Here is a 25,869-nt window from a genome sequence, read left to right as displayed (position 1 = left end):
AAAATAACTCGTGTTATAAAAATTCTAAAACATACCGTCTTTAGCATGAACTTAATAGAAAACTGCTATTTTGCATTTTTTGTAGCATTTTCTAGACACAATAAAAGGGTATTCGTGGGTATCAAAATGAAAGGTTATTGTGATATTGTTTTGTTTACATCGAACTTAAAATACCAAAAGCAAAGAGTACATTGCAAGTTTCCAGTGGGCACAAAATTTGGCGACGTCTTTACGACATCGTGACGACATTTTTACGATAACTTTACGACATCCTATGTCCATGTCGTTAAGGTGTCTTTACGATATCATAAATAAGTCTTATGATCTGACGATCTCTTTACGACATCGCAAATACACCAAAACGACATGGACATAGGATGTCGTAAAGTTGTCGAAAAGATGTCGTAAAGATGTCGTAAATACGTCGCCAAATTTTACGCCCACTGGGTTCGGAAGCACAGGATTGTTAGGGAGATTTTTTATATCTGCAATGAAGAGGATAAACTTCCCAAAAGCGCTTACCTCCGATTAATTCGAAACTTCATATAACTATGTATTTTGACGAGTTGATCACGAACATGACAGTGCAAATACCCGCAAATTTTATTTTAATTATCAAAACCACAAAAACTATAAAATTGTCATGTTTTACGTTCATTTCAGTTGATAATACAAATTTCCTAAAAAGTTTAAAATAAAAGCTGTAAATCTTTCAATAACACACATTTTATGTGAATATTTTTATACCCTACAAATGATAGTTTTCGAGAATATATACGATAAGTATAAAAAATCACACAAATACTGCAAAATGTTTAGCAGTTCGACTTAAATATAATGAAAAAATCATTAAAATTATAAAATGATAATAACAATATGTATTTTCAAAAGATCTAATAATCTTTACTTGTTTTTGGAATATTTTTTAAAGATTCTTCAGATATTTATATTGTCAAGGTCGAATGTCATTCTCTGGTCATGCATTGCGAAATTAGTGATTTTTGAGATCAGGGACGTCTGACTTCATTTCCCAGTGGGCACAAAGTTTGGCGACGTCTTTACGAAATATTTACGACATCTTTTCGACAACTTTACGACATCCTATGCCCATGTCGTTAAGGTGTCTTTACGATATCGTAAATAAGTCGTATGATCTGACGATGTCGTTACGATATCACAAAGACATCGAAACGACATGGACATAGGATGTCGTAAAGATGTCGTAACTATGTCGTAACTAAGGTCGTAACGATGTCGTAAAGACGTTGCCAAATTTTGTGCCCACTGGGTTGTTCCTCTCAATCTACACGAAAATCATTTCCGTTCCTAATGCTGTGCCTTAACTTCTTATGCATTCACATTACTCCATAAAAAATATATGAATTTCCGGATTAGTAACATTATAGATGAAATGCTTTTAATATTTTCTCGAACATAACCTCACTTTTAAAATATCATTCCATGTGCCCCATGTGCGTTAGTCAAACTAAAAACACATTCCAAAATATTATTAAAAAGGTTCAAAAATATTTATAATTGAAATTTACTTATGAATTTGTGTGGGTGTGTGTGTTATAGCTCTAAATTTGAACATTGCTTTTTGAAACATAATAATTATCTCCGAAATGCAAACTCTTGACGATAAATTAAAGGAACTCTCACAGAATGAGATATCAGCGGGATATCCCATTTATCTGCCAGAATATCGTGAGCATATTCCAGGAGATCCTAGGGATATCGCAAATGATATCCTATAGGGAGGATAACTCGATATCCCTGGAATGTCCCAATGATATCTCAGAATACTCTCAGGATATCCCATTAATGTCCCAAATTTATATGCCAAGGATGTTCCCAAGATATCCTAATTTTATAATTTAGTATGTTAATCGAAATTTGAATATATCTACTGCCAATTATATTTATATTCAATCGTATCAATAAAATGAGAAATAATTAAACAATATCAGGTATTTTCCGGAGATTTGATACAATGTACAATATCATAAAGTGTAATAATAGTAAAGTTCGCTCTAACCAGTTTCTCCAGAACGTGGGATTTTTCGGCCCCCACCACTCTCCCATCTGGGAGCGACACATTCAAACGTAGCGTGTCGGTGAGTTGGCTCTGTTAAATGCTGCGAAGCCCAGCCTCGTGTGAAGCCGAAAATGCACGAGAAAGAACCCGAGCTCGTCCGAGTTAAATTCTGCGAAGACCAGCATCGTGTAAAGCCGAAAATGCACAAGCAGGAACCCGAGCTCTCCCGACCTCACGAATGACGATCTAGCTGTTCCTCAAATTTATTCAGGTTTTGAAATCTCGAGTTACCTTAGAACCATTATGCTTATTGCTAAGAGGCAAATATAATTGACTTTATGTAAATAGATATAGGAGACAAGACTTCTGGGTCTAAAATGTTTCAAATTTAGTGTTGCATGTCTTAGTCATATTTCTAGTGAACAATGGATTTTTAACAAATAAAAAACAAATTTTCGACAAAATAGTTAAATTTTCAACCTAAGAATTTACATTTAAAAATTCATTTTTTAACTTAAACATTGTAGTTTATACTGAAGTTTGCAGTCGAAAAAAATAATTTTTAAACCCAAATAAATTCGAATTTTCAACAAAAGAAATTAATTTTTATCTAAAACAAATTAATTTTTATAGAAGAATGATTCGCCAACAAAGAAGATAAATTTACACCTAAAAAGAACATTTTTCAAGAAAAAAAATGTTAATAAAATTGTTCAATTTTCATCTATAGAAACGAATTTTAAACTAAAAAAAAAAATAAGTATTCGATCAAAAATGGACCAGTTAAATTTTCAGACAAAAAATGGAATTTTCAACGAAAGAAATTAATTTTCAACTAAAATTATAATGTTTCAACGAAAAATTGAATAGATAAATTTTCATTTAAAAAATAATTATCAACCCCAAAAAATCAAAGTTTCAACAAATAATTTTGATTCCCAAGCAAAAAATTAAATTTGTAAACAAATATTTCAATTTTCAAACCAATAACTTTCTACCGAAAACAGAAATTCCAAATTTTCAAAATCAATTTTAAAACAACAAAAATTTTCTTTAAAAAAATAGATAAATTTTCAACGAAAAACGGTTACATTATCAGTTTAAAAAATCAATTTACAACTAACAATTTTTCATCAAAATAGTTTAATTTCCAAAAAAATAGATGAAGTTTTAACCATTTTATACCAAAATAAAAGAAGTTTTAACGAAAAATGAATTTTCATCCAAAGAAATGAATTCTTGATTAAAATAAATGAATTTTTAAGCAATAAGAATAATTTTCTAAAAAACAGAAGAAGTTTCGACTGAGAAAGGTCAATCTCCTACCAAAAAAAATTCAACCAAAAATGATACAATTAAATTTTTAGTATAAGAAAATGTTTTTTCAACAACAAGAAAATCTCATTTTCAACAAAATAGTTAAATTATCAACCAAAATAGTTATTTAAAAAAGTTTTAATTTTAAAATAGTTTCATTTTCAATGGAAGAAATGAATTTTTAACTGGAAAATGTTTTTAGAAAAACACACACATTCTAATTTACAACAGAATAGTTTGATTTTTAAACATATAGTTAGATTTTCATTTAAAAAAATATTTTTCAACCAAAGATGGAATGAATTCTGAGAGAAAATTAAAAAAAATCACAATTTCTTAAAATTATTTCGTAATTTTTCCATATTATATAATTTTAGAAAAAATAAGGAATTTAATTCTTATTAAGCCTTCTTGCGCAATTTTGTCACGCCACTTTTTTGTTCTGTTTATGTTGGTTTGTAAAATTTGCTTTTAAATTTTAATAAGTAAACTTGCAAAAAAATCAGGAAAAATTTGAATAATTCTTAAAAGTTAGAAGATTAGAAGGTCTGAAAATATTAGAAAAAGGAATTATTTTTCTAATAATCGTTTGAAATTTTTTAATAATTTTTATTTACAAAAATGTACTTAAAAAAAATCAAAAATATTTTGAAACACATCAAATGATTTCCCAAAATTTAAAAGAAGAGTGTAGAAGATTTTAAAGCAAAATGTTTCAATTTGATAAGATTAAACAGTTTAAAAAACGAAAGTAATCCAGTAAATTCAAGAAATATTTAGAAGAATGGAAGAGATTCAAATCTAATTTGAAACTTAATTTTTTTAGAAATGTAGATTTTCAAAAATTTCGAAAAAAATAAACTTTAGAAGCTTTAAGGGAATTCCGAAAGATTTCAAGCAGATAAAATTATTTTTCTTCAAATTCCTGTGACCTTGACCTCATTCAAAAGACTAATGATTTGACAAAAATGTTGTTAAATTTTCCTTTAAATGTGGTGTGGAAAGGAATTTCATCAAAAAATGTGTGGGATTTTCTGAACAGAAAACTGCATGCATTTCTGAACTTTCTTATTTTTATTTTTTAAGTGCATTTTAATCTACTTTTGTTTAGTGAAAAACCATATTCTGAAAAACGATAAGATAAATATCTATTTCTTCAATTTCAACTATAATTTGAAAGGCGATTCTTCATAGTATTTTACTAACTAATGGAGATATTTTTATAATTTTATTCTTGAAATCTATTCCCTAAGGCCAAACATGGTGCACAAATATCGTAAAATTAAAAAAACACCAACTATTTACAGGAATTTTTGCAATAAAAATCAATGTGTATCATATTCAAATAAATTTTGGCAATATTTATTAAAGTATTATTATTTTTAATTAAAAAAATTAACGTATAGAGTACACTATTATGTATATATGTTCATTAGTTATTAAAATGCTATTAATGTTCTTAAAACAATTTTTTTCTCTTTTTATAATCATGAGATATTTCTTCATAAAATAAATTTTGTTCCGTTTATTTTACAATTATTTACAATCAATTTCCAATTATAATTATTTTACAATTAAAATAAAATTGTAAAAGCTAAATTTTTTACTTTTGAGAGAAGTATTTTAAGGCATTAAATATTTTGAAAAGATTTCATATACAATAAAATAAATTTTATCAGTTTGTTTATAAATTTATATGAAAATAATTATTATAAGATTCTTAAGGAAATTAAAAAAAAGATTTTCGAATATATCAGATGTGTCAGAAAATATCCTAGGAGATTTTAGAGACATTTTATTTTTATTTTATAGGATTTTAAACAATATTATAAAAATTTCTTGCCTATTTAAAACGTTTTGAATTTTTCAAGATATTGGTAACTCTCTCGAATTTTTATCAAAAATAAAAAAAAAGCATTCAAAATGTTAAAAAAAATGTCCTTATAATCTTCTAAATTTTCCCGAGCATTTTAAGAAACTATATTTATTCTCCTGAAATCTTTCAAGATTCTTTTAAAGTTCCTAAAGTTTATCTTGCATTTCTAAAACACTTCTAAAGTTTAAATTTGTTTGAATTTCATGAAGTCTACTAAATACTTCCTGAATTTACTTGATTATTTCCTTTCTTTTAACTTTTTAATCTTACCAAATTGAAGCATTTTGCTTTAAAATCTTCTGCACTCTTCTTTTAAATTTTAGGAAATCGTTTGAATTGTTTAAAAATCTGCTTTAATTTTTTTTAAGTACATTATTTTAAATAAAAAAGGATTAAAAACTTTCACACGAATATTAGAAAAATAACTCTGTTTTTCTAATCTTGTCAGACCCTTTAATCTCTAATCTTTAAAAATTATTCAAATTTTTTTTAATTCTGCTAAATAAAAAAATAAATGCCTTTAAAGTTTTTCAGATGCTTTGAGAATATTTGAAATATTTTGCAATGTTTTGAAATGTTTAAAAATAATCTTTTTAAATTAATTGTTGGAAATAAAAAATTATGTTAATTATTCCTTTAAAAATCTTTACAATTTTTAATTATTTTCGAATCGTTTCAAAATTTTTGAATATCTCTTAAACTTACTCAAATTTGAAAGAATTATTTTCCTTAATTTTTCTAAAGTTAAGTAATATGGAAAAATTACAATATTTTGCATCAAAATATTTTACGTTCTTTTTAGACATTTTAGGAAATAATAAAAAATGTTTTGTAATATTTTTTCAATTTTCTGTAAGACTTCATTCCAAAACAATTATTTACTTTCTTTCCAAGCAGTTCCTTTCATTATCTTTCATTGTCTTAAAATTAAAATAAACTTTTTTTAAATCTCATTGAACTTATTCCAAGTTATTTTTTTTGAATTTTCAAAATTTATGTAATTACTTATTCTGATTGGAAATAATTGAACCTCTTGCGATTAAAACCTGGGATTATGCTTGAGAAGAAACGTGCTGAGAGTAATTAAAAAAAATCACAAGAATTTTTAGGTTTTCAGTTTTTTAAATCAGTTTATCCTACGTTTCTAAAACTCCTCTGAACCTTAAATTCTTTTTTAATCTCATCGATCCTACTCAATATTTATTGAATTTAGTCGATTATGTGCACTTTTAAACAATTTGTAATATTATCGAATTAAAAAATGTTGATTTTAAAACCTTTTAAACTGTTTTTCGAAATTTTAGGAAATTGTTTAATGTGTTTAAAAATCTTCTTTAATTTTCTTTTGAAGCACGTTTTTAAAAATAAAAAATTATTGAAAATTTGCACACGTTAATTAAGAAAATAATTCTTTTTTTTTATCTTGTCAGGTCTTTTAATCTTTAAAAATTATTCAAATTTTTCCTGATTTTTTTTATTTTGCAAAATTAAACCAAAAAAATTGCCTTTAAAATTTTTCAGATACTTTGACAATTTTTGAATGTTTTGAAATGCTTTAAAATAATCTCCTAAAATTAATTTTTCGAAATAAAAAATTATTTAAATTATTTCTAGGAACCTAAAATAATTTTTTTCTTTTCCGTGAAAACTTACAAAATTCTTGAAAAATCTTCAGAAGTTTTAATTTTATTTGAATCGTTTCAAAATTTCTGAATATCTCTTAAACCTTCTCAAATTTTAAAGTAGATTTTTAAAGCAACATATAATTTTAAAAATTGTGTAACAGAATTGCATAAGAAGGCCTAAGAAGAATTATGTTCCTTAATTCAAGATGTGAAAAAATTGACTCATAATCTTTTAAATTTGTCCCAGGAATTCTAAGAAAAATAGTTTTACCTCTTTGAAATCTTTCGGAATTCCTGTAAAGTTTCTAAAGTTTATATTTGAATTCTTGAAAAATCTAATTTTCTAACAGAATTTAAGTTTAAAATTTTGATCTATTTATTATAATCTTACCAAATTGAAATATTTTGCTTTAAACTCTTCTACAGTCTTCTTTTAAATTTGAGGAAATCCTTTCACATGTTTAAAATCCTTTTTTAATATTCTCATAAAGTACGTTTTTTAAAATAAAAAGTAATTACAAATTTTTCTACCAATTTTGAAAAAGTCCTGTTTGTAATCTTGTCGGATGACCTTGAAAGCCTTCTAATCATTAAAAACTATTAAAATTTTTTCTGATTTTCTTTGAAATCCGGCAAAATGAAAAAGATTGCTTAAAATCTTCAGATTCTTTATTGATCATTTTAAACATAGTTTACAATGTATTGGAATTTTTTTAAATCAATTTTTAAAAATAAAAATTTTTATTAATTATTCGTAGAAACCTAAAAGAATTTTTTCATTTTCGTGAAACCTTACGAAATTCTTTAAAAAATCTTTACAAATTTTAATTATTTTCTAATCGTTTCAAAATTCCTGAATATATCAACTTACGAAAATTTGAAAGCACATTTTTTAAATAAAAATAGATTTAAAAAAAATGTGTAATAAGATTGCGCCAGGAGGCTTGATAAGAATTAATTTCCTGATTTTTTTCTAAAATTATAGAACATAGCAAAATTGCCTGAACTTTCATTCTCTTGACACCTTGCGAAATTCAGTTTACTTAAAAACTCCTCCAAATAGCCAGTCAGCCACCGAAAACGAATCATAAAATCGGGCGGGCTCGGGCTCGTTCTCGTGCATTTTCGGCTCTACAGGAGGCTGGCCTACGCAACATGTAGCAGAGCCGACTCACCGACACGCTACTTTTGAATCGGTCGCTCCCAGATGGGAGAGTGGTGGGGCCGAAAAATCCCACGTTCTGGAGACACTGGCTCTGACGTCACTTCTGGGTAAATTCCATCATGGCTGTTAGTGTGTGTGAAAACTGTCGCGCAGTAATAAGTGACACTTTAACAAAAATCAACAATTTCTCAAATATTCATACCAAATTATAATCAATTGTCATTTATATTATACAAACGAACGCGGGGTACATGTTAGTTTAATTGTTTTTTTATCAGAAAAACTGAGTTTGCCGTTGAAAATTGCGATCTCTAAACTGCGCAATTTAGATTTCATAGGTATAATAATAGCCAACTTTAATTTTCTACCAAAAAGACGAATTTTCAACTAAAAAAATTAATTTTCAATTATAAAAATAATTTTTCATGCTAAAATTGTACATTTAAATTTTGAATAAAATAGCTGAATCCTCAATCAAAAAGATCAAATTTCAAACAAAAATTGGAGTTTTGAACTAAAAAAGATAAATTTTTAATTGAAAATATAAACATATAAAACCAGAAACAGGATGATTACTTTTTAGTTAAAAGAATTAATATTTAACAACAAACAATTAAATTTTCAACAAATTAGTTAAAATTTACCAAAATCGATGAATTCGATAATAAACAGTTGAACTTTCCAACAAACAGATACATTTTCAACCAAGAAGATTAATTTTATATAAAAAGACTATGTTTGAAACAAATAATTGAACTTTCAACACAAAAATATCAATTTTTAATTCCAAATTTCAGTGTTTCGCCAAAAGTGGGATAGTTAAATTTTCAGTTAGAGAATTTAATTTTTAAAAAACGGAATGTGAAACTTAATATTTTTGTTCTTAATCACAAAGATGAATTTTCAAACAAGAAGACTAATTTTCTACCAAAACAACGACTTTTCACCGAAATATGTGCATTTTCAAACAAATGGTTGAATTTTCAACTAGAAAAGATCAATTTTTAACTTCAAATATCAGTTCTCTACCAGAAATGGTATAATCCAATTTTAGCTTTTATACATTAATTTTTGACTAACTATAAAGGAACTTTTAACAAAATAGTAGAATTCTCAATCAGAAAGATGAAATTTTAAGGAAGTAGGTTTTATATTTCTAACAAAAAACAAAAATTTTGAACGAAATATATATTTTCAAACAAATAATTCCGTTTACAACTAAGAAGGATCAAAGTTAAAAAATATCAAATTTGAAACAAAAATAGAATAATGCAGTTTTTAGTTTATAAAAGTTAATATTCAATCAAAAAAATTAAATTTTCTACAGATTATTTCAAATTTTAACTAAAACAGAAGAATTTGACACTAAACAGTAGAAGTTTTAACATAAAGGATAAATTTTCAATCACAAAGATTAATTTTCTATTAAGGACATTTATTTTAGTAAATAACAGAAGCAGTGAAAACGGTTCAATATGTTCTTCATGGACGGCCCCAAGGATAAATCAATTATCTCTTAGCCATTCTCCAATTTACTTAACATTAATCTTTATTTACCATTTCATCTTTAAAATGTTTATATGTAACTGCTGCAACTTAAAGTTTCTTACATTAAATTTGTATAATAAACACCAACTTTAACATGGAAATATTCTTGACAGAATATTTGTTCGTTTGCATCCGCTATGTAACCAAAAATGTACAAGATACGCGTACTTCAGAACTCAAAATTATTGCATGCATCGAATTTCTGATATTAAAGAAAATAATTGCGAACATTTGGATTGTAATTTCAGATGTAGTAAAAAATATGTTTTATAAAAGTATTTGGTTAAGCACTTTAGTAACCCAGTGGGCACAAAGTTTGGCGACGTCTTTACGACATCGTTACGACATCTTTATGACAACTTTACGACATCCCATCGCGATATCACAAAGACACCGAAACGAAATGGACGTAGGATGTCGTAAAGTTGTCTTGAAGATGTCGCAACGATGTCGTAAAGACGTGGCCAAATTTTGTGCCCACTGGGAAACCAAAAGTGCACTGTAAGATGCGCTTTCGCAACTTGTTTGAAATCAAAACGAATTTTTCGTTCTAAAAATGCATTCAAAATCCAGATTTTTAGATACCACAAAGGAGAGGTTCGAGTCATCAAACTTATGCATCGACTCCATAAGTTGATGCCTATCAGCTAATGTTTTTGTAATGTTTACAAAGTTTTGAGTGTCTTTAGCATGATTTAAACAAAATTTGTGCTTGCTTTCGACGGAGCGTGCACACGTTTTTCGTTAGATCGAACTGTTGCATTATATCGTAATAATTTACAAGGCAATGATGCTTCAGACGTAGCTTAACGCCAGAAAATACTTCAATCTGAGAATTAAATATTCATCTATGAATTTCTTGAGCAAACACGTTTGACCGATGGATAAGGCTGGAACAAAGACAAAAGAACCGATTTGCCTAAGGCGTAATATCATTTGCCAAACTTCGTCGTTAGAATCTCTAATGACATGAGCAAGGGCCAGGGGAAGTACAAGAAGCATCTTTCGAATTTCAGTTGCGCTACCAGTTATTTTTTCCTTTCTAGCATCAATCACAGGAACGTTGTCAGCGCTCGAATCCGTACTTAATCGTATGATCTGCAAGTTATAATTCAAATACCCAATACGAAACCACTTATTCTTGATAAAATCCCAGTGGACACCGAAACGGCATGGACGTAGGATGTCGTAAAGTTGTCGTGAAGATGTCGCAACGATATCGTAAAGACGTCGCCAAATTTTGTGCCCACTGGAATCCTTAATTGTCATTAGTAAATCGAACGGTATAATGCCCTCAAACAAATCATGTGCTAGACCAGGTGGCAAACCTCCACTACACGCGTGATAGTGTTTTAATGAATTAAGCGGAGAATCTCTCCAGACACCTTCACACATTTTTCCTGTAATTTCCACATTTATTGTGCAAAGTGTGTGATTCAGAGGAGTTCTTAATTTTTGCACCCCGTAATTATTTGTTAGTAGATCTTTCCTATTAATAAGGCAGAAGCGGCAAAAATAGTTCGATTTGCTGAATTTTTGCGTAAATCCTCCTATTTAGTGACTTCCTAAATGATCACCTAGCATAACTAATAGACTTCCCAGAAAAGTTTGACTTTCACCGGCAACTGATGTTGCTCAAAATCTTTGCCATAAAAAATAGATTTTCTTTGATAATGGTCCCGTCTCTTATGTCGAAGAATTCTTTGCCTTTTTCGGAAGGCTCGCGATTCATGCAATAGTCACGAACTAGATCATTGCTAAACAAAGATTTTAATGTTTCTAAAATCGGGACATATTGAAAGGTACATTTTTTTCTTTCGGGTTAGTCGGAAATTCTTCTTCTATTGGTTCAACAAGGTTAAAATGATGGTGATTGGTATCAAGAGCATTTTTAATACTGCGGAAGCTTTCGGAGAAAATTCCTCTAACAGTTTGTTTAGCTTCATTAGATAGATTAGTTGCTTCAAGTGAATCTTCAAAAGTTTGAAAAGACACATCAAGAGCAGAATTAGTACCTTTTACGGTACCCTGAAGGATGCTTTCAGTAGCATAGTGCTTTGTAGTCAAATTAGCGTACATCTTTGCCAAAGTCATAGTTATGCTTTCCCTTTCAATTTTTGGAGGCGCTGCTTCTTCGCGTTGTAGCTGTAACCTACTGTAATCTTTATTCTCATTTATTATGCCTATACTTCCCGGAACTTCACACTTCCATACTTTCAACATGTTTCCAATGGGCACAAAGTTTAGCGACGTCTTTACGACGTCATTCCGACATCTTCACGACAACTTTACGACATCCTATGCCCATGTCGTTAAGGTATCTTTACGATATCGTAAATAAGTCGTATGATCTGACGATGTCTTTACGATATCGCAGAGACACCGTAACGACATTGACGTAGGATGTTGTAAAGATCTCGTAAAGATGTCGTAACGATGTCGTAAAGACATCGCCAAATTTTTTGCCCACTGGGTTCATAATTTTCACAATCATTCCTAGTTTCATCTACGACCGTACTTTCGTCTACTACTTCTTGAACCTCTCCTTTGTGGTATCTAAAAATCTAGATTTTGAATGCATTTTTAGAACGAAAAATTCGTTTTGATTTTAAACAAGTTACGAAAGTGCATCTTGCAGTGCAATTTGGTTTACTAAAGTGCTTAACCTAATACTTTTTCAAAACATATTTTTTAATACATCTGAAATTACAATCCATTTGTTCGCAATTATATTCTTCAATATCAGAATTGCGATGCATACGAAAATTGTGAGTTCTGAAGTGCACATATTTTGTAAATTTTTGGTTACATAGCGGATGCAAACAAACAAATATTCTGTCACGAATATTAGCATGGCAAGATGAAAAGGTAAATAAAGACTAATGTTAAGGAAATTGGATAATGGCTAAGAGATAATTGAGTTATCCTTGGAGCCGTCCATGAAGAACATATTGAACCGTTTTCACTGCAACAGATTCCAAATAATTGCTGAGAAATAAAATAAATAAAAAATTAAAAGTAAAAATTGAGACATTTAAATTATCGCAATGTTTTATAGAACAAAAATTTTCTACTCTAATGATTTGAGGATATCACTTTTAAAATATCAAAACTCTCTTCGCCTATAATTTTATTTTAACTTGTGAAATTAAAAAAAGAGGATAATGTTTGAAATATGTCTCGAACCAAACTTTAAAAAATACAATATTTAGAATACAATTCAGTAGATTCGGAGTCTAAACGTTACTTTATAGACCACAAATCTTGTGTTCTGCAATAATTTAAGATTCAACTTAACCGTTTTAATCACATAACAAAATTATGGGGCAATGATTTCAAGCAATTTGAAGCTAGAAATATTGAAAATTGAATCATCATATAAGTACTTCTTGAAGTAAAAGTTGAATTGTTTTCATTTTCAACCTTTTGAAATCATTCGAATTCTTCGTAAATTTACTTTATAAATGCTGCAAAATAAAAAATATTTCTTTAAAATCTTCCAGATTAATATTTGTTAATTTTGAAATTATTTTTAATTTTTTAAAATATTTTCTAAAGATAATTTTTTTAAATTAAAATTAAAATCAGGCCGTGCTCTATTTGCACCAAAATTTCGATAAGAATAGCCTGATTTTGACTGCGTTTAAATTATTATCAACAATTTCTTACTTTAAATAATTGTAAATCTTTTCAGACCTTATAAATATCTTTTCAGCTTACTCGATTTTTTTGTAAAAATGTGTACTTTGTATTTGAAAATTAAATTTCTTCAAATAGAACAACCAAAATTGTAATGATCGAAGATTAGTTTTCAGTATTCGATTTATAATTACTGATTTTACATAAACAATGAAATATTTCTAAATATTAAGCAATTGATATTTTTCTTAGTTACAAAATTTCTAATTTGCAAATTTTAAACTAAAGAAATATTTAAAATTTAATAAAGGACTTTATTTATGAATATATTATTTGAGACTTATTTTAAAATTGGAAATAGTTTGTAAACTTGGAATCGGGCGTTTACATTCGTTTGATTACTTAGACTTTACAATTAAAAATTTTTAATTTTTTTAAGTTATAATCCGGAAATTCTAATATTTTGCAGTGATTCCGGATCGTTTTGTAAAATAAATTATTGTTGACTTGTTAATCATTAATGTATAGTGGAATTAAAAAAATTATTATAATTTATATTCACATTTTATCAACTAAAAAGTTGTTTTCAGTCAAAATTGTTCATTACAAACGCTACTAATTTTTAATTTAGGTCCTTGAAACTGAATTTTAAATTCTCACTCACTCACTCACTCACTGACTCACTCACTCACTCACTCACTCACTCACTCACTCACTCACTCACTCACTCACTCACTCACTCACTCACTCACTCACTCACTCACTCACTCGTTGCGACATCTTTACGACAGATAATACGACTTATTTACGACATCGTAAAGACACCTTAACAACAGAGACATAGGATGTCGTTAAGTTGTCGTAATGATGGCGTAACTATGTCGTAAAGACGTCGTCAAACTTTGTGCCCACTGAACACTCACTCACTCAATTAGTCAGTCACTCAGGCTTGCACCTCCCCCCTCTTACTTTTCAAACTCATGTACATTTTGGTAGTCACATGCATTATTTATAGCTCCCTTATGCTTGGTGTAATATATGTACTTAAACGGTTTACTATCAACCTTTAATGCTCTATAGCGTCAAAACGGCGCATAGAAATAAGTTTCAGCATTAACATATTTTGTTCAGCATGAAAAAATGTACCAAATAGCAAAGTTTAAGCCAATTTGACGGAAAGCCATTTTCAATGTATTTAGTACCGCCCAGTGGGCACAAAATTTAGCGACTTCTTTACGACAGCGTTGCAACATCTTTACGACAACTTTACGACATCCTGCGTCCATGTCGTTTCGGTGTCTTTGCGATAACCCAAAGACATCGTCAGATCATACGACTTATTTACGATATCGTAAAGACACCTTAACGACAGAGACATAGGATGTCGTAAAGTTGTCGTAAAGATGTCGTAACGATATCGTAAAGACGTCGACAAACTTTGTGTCCACTAGGGAGGGGGGGGGGGGTACTTTCATCAGTTAAAGAACTTATAGAATCCATCATAATCCGAAAATCAATTTTTTGCTTAGTAGGTCCCTTTTCTCGAATCGCGTCACATTTACAAAAATTCATAAATTAAATAGTATAACAAATTTTTTAAATTATTCTTCGTTGCAGGATAATAGTATCTATCTTTGTGATTTTCCTAATAATTTGCACGTTTCTGGATATCCTTTATAGAAGTAATCCTCTTGAATCTGCAGTTGCGAATAACTTGGCAGAGTTTTCATTGTGCAAAAGTGCAAATAAAATTTTTAATATGAATGCCAATCCCAATTCATTGACTGCATTAATTGGCATTCGATCTTTGAGTATGTGTTGGATTGTTCTTGGTCATCAGTATGTCATGAGGGCTTTGTACGTTAATGTTAACCTAAATGATATTGAAGATGTAAGTTATTGAAAAAGTTTTTCTAATTTAGGAACTGTTATAGGGGGGATAGTACACTGAATTCTTAATATACAATTTCTTGGGATATTAGACAATATCTGGGTGGCGATTTGGCGCATGACTTGACATTTTTTTTGGAAAGCGTTCGATTCTATGTGAAAAATGCCTTTATTTAGCTGAGAATAGGAAAAAAGGAGGATTGCTTATTCAATATCAGGCTGCAAAAATTAAAACGAATTTGTTATCAGATTTGCAAAATTCAAAAGGGGGATCCAAGAAGGCGGACCAATTTCTTAGAAAATTCTAATTATTGTATAAAAACCTGTATACAAGGCTTTTCGGGTTTCCGAGAAATTTGCATTTTTTTGTATTTATATTACTTATTGGATCCGCCATTTTTAATTTCGCGCATCTGATCGCAAATTCGCAATCAGCGACCACAAGAAGCATTGTATACAGATTTTCATACAAAAATTGAAATTTTCTAAAAAAAATTATTCCACCATTTTCAATTTTGCAGATTTGATAGAAAATTCGTTGTAATATTTTGCAACCTTGTAATGAGTTAACACAACAGAGAAAAATATGCAAAATTACTTAATTTTGGAAAAATACTTAAATTTTTAATTATAAATATCAAGCTCTCACAAAAAATGAAATAAGTGAATTTTCAGTTGAAAAAATTAATTGAAAAAACGTATTTTAAACAGTTTAGTTCAATTTTCAACAACAGTGATAAATTTTAAACAAAAAATATGAATATTCAAATGAAACACCTTTATCTTTAACCAAAACTATGCATTTTAAGCAAGAATATTAATTCTTAAATAAAAACATTAATTTTCTACCAAAAAATACAATAAAAAAAGTTCAATTGTGAACTAGAAAAAATAATATTTTTCAATCGAACACTGAATAGTAACAATTTTAGTTGGAAAAATTAATTTAAAACCCAACACATGATTTTTTAACTAAAATCAGGAATCTTCAACTGAAATAATTGAATTTTCGAACAAAAAATTTAATTTGACTGAAAAAGATAAATTATCCACGAAACCTTAAATAATTAAATTTTTATTAAAAAAAATTAATTTTTAACTGAACAGATAAATTTTCAACTACAACTATGAAATTTTCAACTGTAATTAATTTAACTTTCAGCGAAAAAAAATTATTTAACCCAAGATTAGTGGAAACCCACCCAAATTCTTCCACGTTGACAGTAAGTGTTCTGAAAGATCACGTTTTTGAACTTGTTAAAAAAATACATTTGGAAAATGAACTTTCAAAAAACAGTTTTATTTTCAAAGAATCTGTTTAATTTTTAAATAAAATTATAAGTATTTGACGGTAATAGTTAAATTTTGAATCAGACAGATTATTTTTTAACTGAAATGATGAATATTTACCCAGAATAATTGAATTTTTGATCAAAAAGATTAATTATTTATCAAGAAGACTAATTTTAATCAAAAAAGAGGAATTTTCAAATGGAAAAAAAATTCTTCAACAAAAATTGAATAATTATATTTTTTGTCAAAAAATTAATGTTCAACAGAAGAGAGGATTTTTGAAGTAAAATTATGGAATATTCATCTGAAATAATAGTTACATTTTCATTTGGAAAATTTTTTTTCAAACAACAAATATCCAGAGAAAAAACAAGTTTTGAATCAAAAATCTCATTTTTCAATCAAAGAAATTGAATTTGAATGAAAACGATGAATCTTCAACCAAAAAATTAATTTTTAACAAAAAGGTTTCACTTTCAACCTAAAGATCAATTTTCAAGTAAAATGATAAATATTTAACTGAAATACTTAATTTTTTAAGAAAAAAAATTTCAATTAGAAGATTAACTGTCAAACAAATAAAATAAAATAGTTTTAAAAAAAAATTAAATTTTTTACAAAATACGTTGATTTTCAACGAAATACTTGACTTTTCCATGGAAAAAAAACTAATTTTCTTCCAAATCGTTGAATTTTGAACTTAGAAAAGATAAATTTTTAACTAAAAATGGAATATTAAAATTTTTATTCACATAGATAATTTTTCAAAGAAACTGATGAATGTTCAACGAAAATGATAAATCTTCAACTGGAATAGTTGAATTTTATGCCAAAGAGTTGAATTTTCAACATAAAAATTTTGATTTACGAAGCACATAAATTTTGAAATAAGCAGTTTAATTATAAATGCAAAATGTCAAATTTTTACCAAATAGTTAAATTTTGAACAAAAAAAGAAAGAATTGATTTTCTACAAAGTAGACGAATATTTGACTAAAAAAATTAATTTTTCACTGAAGAGTTTAATTTTTAAGGAAGTAGTTAAATTTTCTTCTTCCAAATCAGAATTATAATTCTTCAACAAAATTTCAATCCCGTTTAAAAAATGTCCCTTTCCATGTGAAAATATATTTCTTTACCGAAAGAAACGTAACATTCTGTATATCTTATTATAAGCTATTTTTATTTAATAAAAATTAAAGGATCATTTATCGGGTTTTTACGGTAATTTTTTTTAATTTTCTAGGTTATATCAAGTGAGTTGAATAATAGTTAATCGTGAAAAAATAAGTGTATTTATGTTGAGTAATTTAAAATATATATTCTTAATTTCATATTAAAATTGAAACTTCTTGGACGCATGAAAAAAAATAATAACTAATGTCAAAAAGAATTTATACTTTTGAATAATAACAAATTATAATTCAATCAGAGTAAACTGAGATAATCTGGAAAATATAAGATTCCTAAACCGTGCAAAAATAAATAAATCTGTAACATAATAAACATAATAAACACACTCATGTAACCTGTAACTGTAGATAAAGTAGAAATCACTTTTTTTAAATGGATCAAAATTATTAGTGTTTTATGGTTTCCTGGTTAACTCGCCATCCTGAATAACAACAACAGAAATAAAAATAAAATATTTAAATAATATTTTTATTATGCAATATAGTGGATGAAATCCTGGAAGACTTTGTACATATATATGTCCGTTTTCGCCGTGGATACGTTCTTTATGCTAAGCGGACTCTTAGTGGCTTATTTGTTCCTAAAAGAAATGTCCACAGGAAAGAAGTTTAATATTTTTGCCTTTTATTTTCACCGCTACATAAGGTAATAGTAATAATTATTATATACTATATCCTTTATTAGTGTTACTTAATAGGACACAGAAAAAACTGGTGTTTATTTTTCGCTTGGCTCACTTCGACATGTTGCAGAACTCTGACGGACATAAATTACTGAAAAAATTTAAGTACAAAATTATTCGGGTAAAAATATGTCGGCACTAAGCCCGCATAGTGCGTGCACCATGTGCAGAGTGATGGACACGTCGTGATGGCAAAAATGCTAACTAATCTGACCTCATATATGCGTCACATATGCGGCGCACGTCATGTGGGCATGCGTGCGTCGGCAAACTGTCCTCACATAAGTATAATGATTTATAACATTTTTTAATAATTAAGGGGCCGTATCGAAAATGGAGACATAAGTATGTGCCCTTACTCGATCTGATTCCTCAATTATTAAATCAACTAAGTTTCAGAAACCGTAAGTTTCGTTCCATTTTGTTACTGCCAATTTAACAAAACAATTTTGATCGAATCGTTAATGTGATTTAATATATCATCTAATTTTGTCCAACTATAGAGATAGCAAATGATGTTTGCGTAATAAAAGCGTTTCTAACCTCTTATTCTTTTTTGTTGAAAAAAATCTTTCCAAAGTTTATTATATATTTTTTCAAATTCTATATAAATTATTTCAGAGAATTATTAATGTCTGACTTTAGAAATGCTTACCATTATTACGATATAGTGACATTTTCATCAAAAATGGAAAACAATTTTTTAAATTTTATATTAAAAAATATATATTTTTTAAATTTTGCTCTAACACAAAACCTCCGATGTGAGGACGCATAATGGCCGCACAATGTGCTGCACGTCGTGCACACCCAGTGTGCTTACCTTGGGTGCACATTCATCACCCTCAGCTTGTGCGGACACAGTGCTTGCGCTCTTGGCGACACATCGTGCTTACACGTCGTGCGGCTACCATGTGACCCCACGAATTCTTATCTGGGTTGTGTCACATTGAGAATAGATAAAGATGGAGAGTGAACCACAGATGATCGATTTACGGTAGTTTCTACGATTTAGTTACTTTTTCAAATAAATAGTCTAATTTTTAATTTAAAAGTTGAATTTTTAACCGAATATATGAATTTTTAAATAAAAAATATCAGTTTTAAACCGAAAAAAGTTGCATTTTCAGTTAAAAAAATAATAATTTTCAACATAGAAAAAACAACGAAATTTCGACCAGCTGAATTAAAAAAAAAAGTTTTTAATAAAATAATTTAATCCACAGAAAAAAAGATTGATTTATTACTGGAAAAGACTATTTTTCAACAAAATAGATGAATTTTTTAGTAAAGTGCTGAATTTTCAACCAAATCTTTCAATTAATATACATAAATTAAAATAGGTAATTTACTTTCAACAAAATACTTGAATTTTCATCTAAAAATGGATGTTAATTTCACCTGAACGGCCAAAAGTGAAAAAAGTGGAAATCGTGTTATTAGGCGAAAAATTGAAGCGATATCGCAGTTCTGAGCCACAGAAAGTTTTTTAGCGAAACGAATTTTTTTTTTCTAAAAAAAAGTCAAGGAAAAGGAATCAATATGTAAAAAGGGATCGTATCTCGTTGCTGTGAACGAACATAACCTATTAAGCATGGATAATTTTAGAATCTGAAAAACTAAGAAGTACATTTTTTTTAAAGAAGCAAAAATTATGATTTTGTGTGAGTTTTGTGACCCACTAAATAGTATAAAATTCAGTTTGTAGTATTTTCTTGTGGTATTTAAAAGTTTCAGTTTTCAGTTTTTTTTTTTTAGTTTTCAGAACTGCTCTTGAATTTTCAGTGTGACAATTGGTTGTTGACCTCTGGTGGACCGAAGGAACCGAATGGAGCTTCTACAAAGTACCTGTAAAGACCCCAATGGGTCCCCATTCGGTTCCTTTTTAAAAAACTAAAAAAAAAAACAGCAAAATCAACTTTTAAATGGTTGAAATTCGGATTCTACGTTAAAATTCCCTCTAGAAAGTCATGGAATAATCACAATAGTTTTTTTTGCAATGGTAAAAAGTTAAAAAAAAAATAAGATGTATAATGCCTGTTGATTGCTACTCTATAGGAAATTTTAACGTAGAATCCGAATTTCAACAAGTTGAAAGTTGATTTTGCTGTTTTTTCGAGTTTTTTTAAAAAAGAACTGAATGGGGACCCGATGGGGTCTTTACGGGTACTTTGTAGAGGCTCCATTCGGTTCCTTCGGTCCGCCAGGGCCATCTCGTCGATCAAAGACAAAACGGTCTTTTTTTATTTAAAGTTCGATAATTCAGTGAAAAATGTTCGTATCGAGGTTAAAAAAAATCAAATGGAAGCTGGATAATCAAGCTATCCGTGCTATATATGTTATTTATTAAAAGTTATCTTTTTATAAATAATACAGAAAAATGGTTTTTTTTATGTCTGTTTATACATTTTTTTCTTTGTCATTAACAATGAATAAAAAATATCCGGTCTTTGGGAAAATATTCAATCCCTTTGTTTTTAAGTAAGACTTATATTTTCCTGAAAGAAACATCATATTTGCTATAAAATTGTGTGTCTGAAATTCTAATTATTTTTGTAGGTTATGTATCACTCAAGTCACACAAATCAAAGAAATTGTCAGTCTGAAAACATTAGCAGCTTGCAATTACATAATAAATTGTTCCCATTTTTGTTTTTAGATTAAATTATTCAGTAAAAAACATTTTAATAACTACTTATAAGATGATTTCCACTTCTACCAAAATGTCCGGTCACACAGTCAGATGACGGGAAATCGGTCAGATGACCGAAGCGGTCGGTGTCATTTGACGTCACTCTCCATATTTCTAAAAACAGATATAATGAATTAATAAATATAATTTTCAGATTATATAACAAATTTATAATTATAAACGAGTATTCATACGTCACATCATTTGCTTTACCGACAAATTCGGAAAATCCCAGCGCACCTACCACAGTTTACAAGCGGTTGGTTTAAGTTCTAAAAGACACCAACTTTTATTTTAAACGCAACCTGAGTGAACATCCAGTTTTTTCTGTTGACATGTAGGGTAAATAAAAAAATTGCTGCTTTCAAGAAAGCAGTTTTGAGCACATTATAATATAACTGATACAAAAGCTTTAAAAATGGTATGCTAAATAAGCATAACTTTATACAAACCAAATTAACAATGTAGCGTGCGATTAATTTATTAACAAGATTACACAAAAACTTGCAGATTAACACTGCCAGTGGTGGCACTCCTTGTCTTCTCGATTTTTATCATCCCTCTAGTCGGATCAGGTCCAAGGTGGGAGAAACTAATAAATATATTTTTCACTGAAAATTGCAAAGAAAAATGGTGGTCGTTTTTTCTGTACATAAATAATTACGTGAAACCAGATAATGTTGTGAGTGTACTTTAATTACTATCAGTAGCATCATTTTATTAGCTGCATTTTTTTAAAGAAGCACTACATTTTTTCAGTGTATGGGTCATTTATGGTATCTGGCTGTTGACATGCAATTTTTCTTGATATCGCCACTTATATTATACCCTCTTGTCAAGAAACCAAAAGTGGGATTCGCAATTTGGAGCGTATTGTTTTTCTGGCAAATCGCATCACCTGCTGTAATTATAGCAGTAAACAAGTATACGACCGCGCTGGATGCGGGGCAGACGTAAGTATAAAAATAAAATAAAACATTTTATTCATAATATTACTTGTAATTGGGGAAGTAAAAGTAAATTTAGTTGCGGCCTACACTACCGGCAGAAATTATCTACCCACCTCTTTTTTAAATGTTGCTAAAGTCCTTTATTTTTTTCAAATACATAATCTCAAATCAAGAGTTTTTCTATTATCACCTTGATAGTCTGGTATGGTTCAGATTTAACGCTGATCAGCTGAATACACTTATAATGAAGCATGATTTTGTTCCAAGTCTTTAAAAAAAAATAAAAACAGACCGGTCTATCCGAAAAAGGTGATTAGATCAGGCCTCGATCACCTCTATTCAATCTCAGGCCTGAAGTCAGGAAATAATTCTCCGGCTCTTCATTATTTCGAAGAATAACTTTAACCTTGTAATTAACGGTATACGAAATTTTTAGAAACGTTTGGCCTTCTACCATAAAGTGTTGCACAGTGCAGTAACTCAGTATTTGAAAAAAGACTCAAAAGAATTTAAAATTAATAGGAAGGGGCAGAATTTAAATTCGCCCAGATAGCAAAGTGCGCGCACGTCGTGTGCATAGGGGATGACACAGCTGCGTCCTCATATGCGTGCGAGGTGGGTCGCATGTCATGCGTTCCAGTGCGGGCATGGTGCATGAGATTATGTGTATACATAGACGAGAAATATTTTACTTACCGCAGATAAAATTAACACCGTACTTCACGATTAAAGTAAGTCCTGACACAAACTATTATTATTAATTGTCTTGAACGAGATGCAGATAACAAATCCGGTGACGCCGGAAACCAGATATATAAATACGCACGATAGCGAATACAACCAAGAGAAACGTAGGACCGGAGAGTAACTGCACCAAACTCGCGAGAAAGTTATAAAACAAAAATGTGGGTGAAACTAATTACAAAATATAATAAAAGTCCTACAGCAATAATAGGCGATCGAGAACCGACTTGTTTCGTCAAAAACTTGCAAAACATACGAAACTGGACGCCGTTGCAGTTTGCGACAGATATGGATTTCAAAGTTGTGTAATTAATTTAAAAAAAAACTAAGATTCACATCAAAAAAGTAAAAGCACCTCTGGATTCGTCTCGAAAAAATGTAGATGTCCAGTTTTTAGTTTTTTTGTAAACATATTTTTTAAACAATTAGAGCATTTGTTGTTCAGCGCTCTGTTGCTCCGTGCCCGCAGATATGGATTTTAAAGTTCTGTAATTAAATTTAAAGAAACTAAGAGTCACATCAAAAAAGTAAAAACATCTCTGGATTCGTCTCGGAAATGTCTCGATGCACTTGGTGCACTTAGTTTTTCGATCCTATACATACTTTGTTTATAACAATTGCAGAAAGATAACAAATTGTGTAATTGTTTACAAAATTGTTTAAACAAAAAAACAAAAAACGCACATCGAGATATTTCCGAGACGCATCCAGAGGTGTTTTTACTTTTTTCATGTGACTCTTAGTTTTCTTAAAATTAATTACCCAACTTTGAAATCCATATCTGCGGGCACGGAACAACAGAGCGCTGAACAATAAATGCTGTAATTGTTAAAAAAATGGGCTTACGAAAAAAAAATGCACATCTATATTTTTTCGAGAGGAATGCATTGTGCACTTGGTTTTTCAATCCAATGCATACTTTGTTTATAATAATTCCAGAAAGATAACAAATGGCGTAATTGTTTAAAAAATTGTTTCAACAAAAAAAAATTTGCTTCGAGATATTTCCGAGACTAATCCAGAGGTGTTTTTACTTTTTTGATGTGACTCTTAGTTTTTTTTAAATTAATTACACAACTTTGAAATCCATATTTGTGGCAAACTTCAACGTGGTGAAAGCGGGCGGAAAGTCTGCAACAGTTGCAGCATGTCAGGCGAGTACCGTTTGATCGACAGCGGCTGTGCCGTATATTATTGACGAATGCGCGCGGTTTTTAAATAACTCTCTTATTTGTACTTCAAAATAATAAGAAATAAATAATATAAGATTAAAAATTGAAGATGCACTTTTTAAATTTTTTAACAAATTTTCTAAACATTTGTTTTCAATTAGATTTTAAACTTAATTTAATATTAGGCTTGAAATTAAAAATACAAATTAAAGTTATAAAGATAAATAATTATTTAATTTAGAAAATATATCAACAATTAAATTTTTTCATTTAAATAATTCTAAATTCAAATTGACAAAGTTTAAAATATTATTTCAATAGAAAATGAACATTTGTGGTTAGTCGAAATTATTTGTATAATCGATTAAAGTTGTTTATTGTTGTTTTATAAGAAATAAAATTCATTCTACATGGAAATTTCACAATCTTGCATTCAATAATTCTCACTTATTTCCTAATTTATTCTTATTGTAAAATCGAGAACGTTTTACTTTTGGTAAAAAGAACAATGTTTACAATATTGATTAATTAAATCTTTAATTATAATAATTATCAATGTTTTTTTCAATTTGAGGCAATGATAATACTTTACGTTATTCTTATCATTATTAAAAGATGTGCGAAAAAATCGGTTTTGTTAATAAACATCACACAATTCCATTTTTGGAATTAGTCCGCACTAATATTCATCGGAATAGCTCTTCTCTTCTCATAGATTTTTTTAAATGCAATTAAAGAATTCTTCAAGACATAACCTAAAAAGAAAAATCTTAACAATAAAGACGCGAAGGATAAGGCGAAAAGACCAGGCATTTTTTGTAATCATTACAGTTCGGATTCGACGCAATTCCGTTCTACCAACATACTCATGAATCCAGAAAGTTCCACAGACCGGATTTAAATCTTGTCACTCCCTTTTAACTTTACAAGTTTTTTCCTTTACTGGGAAAGTAACGGTAACTTATTTTTACGTTTATAGATGGATTTTTCACAAAAAGCGGTTTCTGGAAGTTCTAGTCACCAAAGTGAGTCGGTGCTTCAGTTTTTAATCCAAAAGGTTCGTCCAGGGCCTAAAATTTTTGCAATTGATCACCCTGCTGGATTTAAAAAGAGAGAGATCCTGTCTTTTTGAATAATTTCAAATCTTTATAAAAGAAGGAGATAGAGAAAATGTATCCAATTCTATCTCTTTGCCAATCTAAATTCACCTATATCTTTTTCAATACCAACTTTTATATATCATGCTGTCCTTTATCTATCGACGTTGATTTTTTTCTAGATCTCTACCAATCTAAATTCCTATCTATATTTTTTAATCTTATACTTTCTACCTTCTCATATCCTTTATCTATTGTACGTCAATATTTCTCTACCTCTTTGTCAATCTTAATTACTGTTTATTGTTTTCAATCTCCTCTTATTTAACTTATTCTATCTTACGTTTATCAAGGTCAATAATTTACTATCTCTCAGTCAATCTAAATATGCGTTTATCTTTTTTAATATTTTCTTCTCTATCTCGCGCTGTCCTTTATCTATCCACATCGACATATTGCTATCTCTCTGTCAATTAAAATTTCCACCTATCTTTTTAATCTCCTCTTTTCTATCTTATTCTATACTTTATCTAACCACGTTAGTATTTTTATATCTCTTTGTCAATCTAAATGCTCGTCTATCATTCTCAATCTGCTCTTCCTTCTCTCATCAAATCTTACTTTTGTCATTGTCAATCTAAATTTCCGTCTATCTTTTTTAATCGCCTCCCTTCTATCTTATCCCAATTCTTAACTATCCAGTTTAATATTTTTTCATTCCTTTGTTAATGTAAATTTACATTTACCTTTTTTTATTACATTCTTTTCTCTTATCCTTTGTCTATCTATGTCAATATTTTGCTATTTATTTTTCAAATTTTTCCATCTATGTTTATCATTCTTCTTTTTCCTATTTAATCTTATAGTACATCTCTCAACGTTTATCTTTTTCTATCTATTTTTCAGTCTCAATTCATGTCTATATTTTTCCATCTCCAATTTTCATC

At 28.9% G+C, this 25,869-nt stretch overlaps 1 protein-coding gene across 2 annotated transcripts in view; it reads left to right on the top strand.

The window, feature by feature from the left end:
* LOC117173900 (O-acyltransferase like protein-like) overlaps positions 1-25,869 on the top strand; it is a 92,474-nt gene that overhangs the window by 19,210 nt on the left and 47,395 nt on the right. Inside the window, exons 3-6 of one of the 2 annotated variants that reach the window (XM_033362555.1) lie at positions 14,889-15,099; positions 18,070-18,230; positions 21,470-21,641; positions 21,719-21,912. In XM_033362555.1, the coding sequence (XP_033218446.1) occupies positions 14,889-15,099; positions 18,070-18,230; positions 21,470-21,641; positions 21,719-21,912 (738 nt within the window). Of the gene's footprint in view, positions 1-14,825; positions 15,100-18,069; positions 18,231-21,469; positions 21,642-21,718; positions 21,913-25,869 lie in introns of both variants that reach the window. The other variant, XM_033362549.1, reaches the window with a different exon arrangement.

The sequence above is a fragment of the Belonocnema kinseyi genome, chromosome 1 (genome assembly GCF_010883055.1).
Source record: "Belonocnema kinseyi isolate 2016_QV_RU_SX_M_011 chromosome 1, B_treatae_v1, whole genome shotgun sequence".
NCBI classification, from domain to species: Eukaryota; Metazoa; Arthropoda; class Insecta; order Hymenoptera; family Cynipidae; genus Belonocnema; species Belonocnema kinseyi.
Note: the sequence above shows the minus strand (reverse complement) of the source record. Positions and strands in the feature narration are given on the sequence as shown.